The following is a 6,509-nucleotide window of genomic DNA, read 5'->3' as shown; positions in this document are numbered from 1 at the left end:
GAGTATTTTGTGTACTTTTTTTATTGATATCCTTATTATTTTATACCGTTACGATTGTCTAGTTGTAATATCAAAAAAGAATTCATATCGAATATCAAGTAAAAAAAAAAATCAGTAAAAAATTATATCATATTTTCAGTATCTAGAATAATGCAAAATCGAAATAACTGTCAAATCCTTAGCAAAAAAAATAGCTGTCAAATTAATAAAAAAAAAAAGAGGGGAATAAAAAAACGGTCACATTCGTCCATAGAGGAAATATATTGAATTTCATATTTTCCTTCACAATTTACCCTATTCAATATAAATAAGACAGATCATCAATATCCATATATGAATACAAGATACTATTAATTCAATGATATCCGATTGTACCACGTCATTTTCAAATATTTTGTACTTTTTCTTAAAATACATGTGGAATAAAGTAAAAGGAAAAAAATAAAAAAGTAAAAGGGGGGTATACATGTAAATTCCAGAAACTACCCGGTGAAGTGACTCTTTCAATCCTATAAATTGGGTACCTGAGCGCTTTGGTCTATGCACAGTAACAAAAACAACTTTCTTGCTTACTTCAATCTCTCTCTCTCTACAAAATGTAGACGAAGATATGCCTATGAGTCCTCGCTTTATCTCTCTTAAATACATGTCACTCACTATCTTTTTTTACTTGCTCACTTTGTTGTTTCCAAAAATTTATTTTTATGTCAAAATCAACTAAATATTAAAGATTTAGTTATTACTTATCTTCTCCAGTAATTTTATTTTAATCTCCACCTCCTTCTATAATAAACCTTTATCAATCTTCATTGCACCATTATTATCCCTTTTTTAATTTTTCGTGTCCATTTTTTCAAGCTATTATCGTCCAATTTTGCTGTCACCCTCGAGATTTTTTTTATGTTATCGGATACATAAATATAGATAAATTTCTCGATGGATCGTAAAAGGTTGTGTCCACTCAAAGAGACTGAGCATGTAAACATTATAAGAAAATTTATAAAGCCAGCACCGAGCGAAAGAAACAAAAGAACTCTCCGAAAATTAGTTCGATTCAGAGTGACGGATCCTGATGCTACTGATTCATCCAGTGATGATGAAGAAGGCCTTTCTGGTAGGCAGAGAGTTAAAAAATATGTGAACATTGTTCGAGTCGAAACAGGCTCTGATCCGACTAAGAATAAGAAGCTTTTGGAGAATGCTAATGGAAGATCAAGGTGTAAACAAGTTATTACTGCACCAGAGCCAGTGGTGGCACCCCCGGTGAAGAAGTATCGCGGTGTTCGACAAAGACCATGGGGAAAATTTGCAGCGGAGATTCGAGATTCGATGCAGAAGGGGAGGGTATGGTTAGGTACTTATTTGACTGCTGAAGAGGCCGCTATGGCTTATGATGATGCTGCTATTAAGATTCGGGGTTCCAAGGCTTTGACAAATTTTAAAAAACCACCTTCGAAAATGAACCGACAAATTGTTATCGAGTCGAATTCGAGTAACGAGTCAGGGGAAAACTACTCTCATCCTATTACTCTCACTTCTCCAATATCAATTTTGCGAGACGAAGTTAAATCTGCACCGGAACAAGATAAGGAAAAAGTTGTAGAAATGGAAAAAGTTGTAGAATTTCCCGCTCAGAAGAATTGTTATGAAATCTATAACTTCGACAAGATTATGTCATTGGACGGTACATTCAAGGAGGATTATTTTGATTTTGGAACACCAGAGCGTGTTAGTTTTCCCAATGTACCAATTTTTCCGGACGCCGAATTTTTAAAACCAGATATCGATTATGATGATTTTGGGATTGATTTCGATTATCCATTGAACAGAATTTTTTCGGAAAAGGATGATTTAAGTGATCATCCCTTCGCATTTTCTGAAAAGGACGAATTAACCGTTAATCCTTTCACATTTTCTGAAAAGGACAAATTAAGTGATGATCCTCTCGCGTTATCGTGTCATGATTTGATACCGAGTCCGAAGATATCTGAATTTCACTTTGAAGATAATGACTTTTCGCTAGCATCAGAATGATGAGTGCGGCTTTAGACTTTTATTAGATTTTTGGGATGGAGCATTGTCTTTTGTTGTTGCCTGAGATTATTCTCCGGCGAATTTTGTGTACTGGCAAGATCATTAGTTACCCAATATAATCTTTATTGAATCTATAGTATTTCATTTAAAATTGCATATCTATTAAATATATTCTCTTTATGCTCAATTTATTCACGTGCCCCATTTTCCACAATGTGAATTCGTGGTCATAGATCATCTACGCTGCACGCATGTTTTATTATTTTGCCCAAAAAGTTTAAATTTTACAATATATTCAACGATAAATGAAATAGATAAAAAATTTTAAGCATCTAATTAAGAAAGAAAATTAGCGGATTTTGGAGTAAAGTTTATTTGTCATAGACACGTAGTAAAATGTAAAAGTTCTTAATTTATTAATAAAAGATAAAGAAAATAAGATGTTAACTTTGTATTACTCTTAGAAGCATCTTAGACTACCCTTTTCCCCTTGAAAATATTGATTATAAAATTAATACTAATCAAAAGTATAACCATCTCCTGGCCATATTTGCTTTTCTAAATACTATTATAAAATATTCAAGTTTGTTATTTAGAACATACGAATTTTGAATACTATTTTATAAAAATTATTATAGAATATTACTTTTCTCTTATAATTTTAGAGATACCTAAAACTTTTAAAGAAGTTAGACAGAAAAGAAGAAACGGAAAGACACGTGTTCATTAGGACATTCTCTTATATCCAAGTAATTTATATATGACATGTTTTTGTGAATTTAATAATAATATTTTTGAGATATGTGGACATAAAAACATTTCATAGTAGTAACAATTAACTTAGGAAACACTCAAAGAGAAAGTAGAAATGAATTAAAAGTATAGTCATAATTATACATGTTCTTAGTTACATTTTTAGAATCGATATAGATGGAACCGATTCATCTACGGGTCAACAGGGACACTACCCCTCGCAAAAACAAAACTTAAATTGTTTTTTATTCAAATTTGTAGTTATATAGTATAATAAAAGTTGGATATTATTTTTTTGAAGTAAACAAACTTGCATTCACTTAAACTTTCTCAACATCAACAATACAGGATATAAATTAAGGAGCAGTACGCAACCACTCTTGACTGCCTGACATAAAATACGTAGCCTTTACTAACAAATGAGCTACCGTATTCGCAGACCTATAAGTAAACACAGCTAACACTTCGCTAAAGTATTTAAGAATTTCTCGACAATCCTCAATAATCATATCAAAGTAGGAGCTTCCACTTCCACCATTAATCGCCTCAACCATTCCTTTGGCATCACTTTCGAAGATACACTTGTTATTTCTCCACTCCTTTGTCTACGTTAAGGCTTCACGAAGCCCCATTGCTTCTGATTTCCTTGGTTGCAAATTTCTTTGAAGCACTTTACTTCTTGCTCGGAGACAACAACCATGATCATCCCAAATGATACAGCCTACACCTGCTTGCCCAATATCCAAATGACACGTAACATCCGTATTTATTTTCATCCATCCTTCCGGAGGCTTAGTCATACTTTACTGGTAGTCTGATTTTGATTCACAAGCTTCGCACTGGCCTCCCTAGCACGAGTCCATTCTCCCATCATACTAAAAGCTCAGGATTGTATACCGAAACTTGAACAATTTATTCGGTTCCATACCTAATTGTTCCGTCTATTCCACAAGTTCCAGCACACCATACCCAACAGTCCAATCTGATCCCTATCCCCAAGTTGAAAATCTCTCTTGAGTACACACAGAACCGAGTCATTTGGACGTACCTGAACAACATTTAGAAGGCCAACATGCGTCCATACTTCTTTTGCAAAAGAACATTCAAACAGAACATGCAAATCATCCTCTACATTGTTCAAACACCAAGAGCACACCGGACTAACATTTACAGACTTCCTTCTTAAAGCATCAGCAGTAGGAAGTACTCGACGACAAGACCGCCACAGTAAGTTAATAACCTTACCCGGTAACTTAAGCCCCCATAATTTTTTCCAAAACACTCTATCTTGACATTCTACCTCCCCTCTTAACTGTCTATAGCAGCTCCTTACGGTGAATTCCCCTTATCATCAAAAGACCAAACCCATTTATCTTTTCTATCTCCCAGCGGGATTTGTATGTTTCTTATCTGTTCATAATCACGTTCATTAAATATATCTTTCAATACATCCTCATCCCACTCCTTTCGATTTTCAGCAAACAAATTCTCCACCCTTGCTTCTTTCAATTCCTCAGGCATTATTGTAGTAATATATCCATTCACTGGACATTTCAACCAAGGTACCTGCCATATCCTTGTACTTTTGCCATTTCCAATTCGACGCCTACAACCTTGTCTCATAACCTCTTGAGTTTGCATTAAGCTTCTCCACACGTAAATCAGATTTGCTCCCATTTTAGCCTCCAAGAAACTTGAATTTGGAAAATACTGAGCCTGCATAATGCTTGTCACCAGAGGGTTTATACCATTTATAATTCTCCAAGCTTGTTTTGCTAACATGGCTGTACTGAATTCTCTTAGACTTTTACATCCCAAACCCCCATCTTTCTTAAAAGAGCAGAGTTTCTCCCATGCTAACCATTTTATTCCTTTACCTGAACCACCATTCCCCTACCAGAATGCATTCTTATGCTTTTCAATTTTGTCCACAACTTCTTGCGGAATTAACAACATACCCATCCAGAAGTTTGGTACTACATGTGCCGCAGTCTTCAATAAGGTCAATTTTCCTGCTTTAGATAATGGATTATTTTGCCATCCTTGCAACTTATGTTCAATCTTTTTGGACAGGAAACTAAATGTGGCCACCTTTCTTCTACCTATGAACATCGGCATCCCCAAATATTTCCCCGGATTCTAAGTCATATTAACTCCCAACTGCTCACATACATCTCTTTTATCCCTGACATTTGTATTGGAAGAAAACGTGATAAAAGACTTTATGTAATTAATCTTTTGGCCTGACTCATTTCCGTACCTTTCCAGAATTCTCCTCATAACATTAGCCTCTGATTTATTTGCCCGAAAAAAGAAATAACAGTCATCTGCGAAAAGTAAGTGGGAGATAGCATGGGCTCCTCGGGCTATCTTACACCCATGTAATAGTCCCATATCTTCGTTTCTTCTAATAATGGAACTGAGGCCTTCCGAGCACATAATATAAATATAAGGATATACTGGATCTCCTTGTCGAACTCCCCTCTGCGGGATCACATTCCCAAACACCGAACCATTCCGAATAAAGCTGTATGAAACTTTGGTAATCAAATTCATAACTCTTGAAATCCATACCTCCGAAAAACCAAACTTTAGAATCATATTTTGGACAAATCTGTTAGAAAATTAGGATTTTAGAGCTTAATTTAATTATGTTCTTGATGTTTATCCTAAAATCTAATGATTGGAAATTGTTCAATGATATTTGAACTTAAATTTTCATGTATGGTTTTAAGAATTTTCTTAATGAAATCCATATGAAATGAGAGTTGAAAGTAGCTTGGAAAAGCTTGGAAAATTTGAGAATATTTGTCCCACATTGAAATAAATAAAGGGGGTTGTGTGCTTTATATGGTATTACCCACATGAGTAGTATACAACTACTAAGGTGTGTGATGGTCCATTGTGTTGTTGTGTGCTTCACGCGCACACACACACACACACACGCGCGCGCCCGCCCCGCCACGCACCGCACCGGACCGGGTCGGGTCGAAGGGCGATTTGGGCGAATGTCTCGGCGTCTCGCGTACGCGAGGCGACCTGGGCGAGGATTTTATTTATTTGAGAATTATTTTAATTCGAATTTATTTATCGGTGATTGGATTATTGGGCTGGGTTCTGAAATAGGCTAAGTAGTCTAAATATATTGAACCTGCAAATAATCTGATCTGTAACAAGTTCTGATATTAGAATCAGAACTTAAGAACTGATGAATAAAATCAGAACTTAACAAGTTCTGATATCAGAATCAGAACTTAAGTACTGATGAGTCGAATCAGAACTTAAGTACTGATGAGTTAAATTAGAACTTAACTTAAGTTCTGATAATAATGTGGGTGTTAATGTGAAAAGCTGTTACAAATAATTTAAATTCAAAAGCTGGTCAGTTTTGATTTTTTCATTAATGAATTCAAAATCTGATCAGTTTTTATTTTTTATTAATGAAGCAGTTTAATTCAGACATTAAGTGTGTTGACAGTTTCATTTTTCCTCTCCTATAAATAGAGGCTAAACTGAATGAATAAAAAAAATACAACACACTACATTCTCATCTCTTCTCTTTAACCTCTCTGCATTTCTCTCCCACAAGAACTGAAGTGCTGATATTTTCCGGCGACTGAGGTGCTGGTCGAAGTGGAGGTTTTGTTGCTGCTGTTAACATAAACTTCGAGCTGTTTTATCCTGGTGGAGATATTGCGCACATCCCAAACGCAGCAGGTAGG

The 6,509-nt window shown here is 35.2% G+C and overlaps 2 protein-coding genes across 2 annotated transcripts; one reads left to right on the top strand and one right to left on the bottom strand.

Annotated features, from left to right (window-relative positions):
• Nucleotides 1–789: 789 nt before the first annotated feature.
• LOC141693359 (uncharacterized) lies at nucleotides 790–2,123 on the top strand. The gene has a single exon (XM_074498441.1). The coding sequence runs from the start codon at nucleotides 937–939 to the stop codon at nucleotides 2,032–2,034; it is 1,098 nt and encodes a 365-aa protein (XP_074354542.1). The 5' UTR covers nucleotides 790–936; the 3' UTR covers nucleotides 2,035–2,123.
• A 1,993-nt stretch (nucleotides 2,124–4,116) lies between these two features.
• LOC141691967 (putative mitochondrial protein AtMg00310) lies at nucleotides 4,117–4,905 on the bottom strand. Its single transcript, XM_074496715.1, has 2 exons — nucleotides 4,746–4,905; nucleotides 4,117–4,664 (listed from the first exon to the last, which is right to left on the bottom strand). The coding sequence occupies exons 1-2, from the start codon at nucleotides 4,903–4,905 to the stop codon at nucleotides 4,117–4,119; spliced, it is 708 nt and encodes a 235-aa protein (XP_074352816.1).
• Between the last annotated feature and the right edge of the window lie 1,604 nt (nucleotides 4,906–6,509).

The sequence above is a fragment of the Apium graveolens genome, chromosome 10 (genome assembly GCF_009905375.1).
Source record: "Apium graveolens cultivar Ventura chromosome 10, ASM990537v1, whole genome shotgun sequence".
NCBI lineage: Eukaryota > Viridiplantae > Streptophyta > Magnoliopsida > Apiales > Apiaceae > Apium > Apium graveolens.
This window is presented reverse-complemented; position numbering and strand designations above follow the sequence as displayed.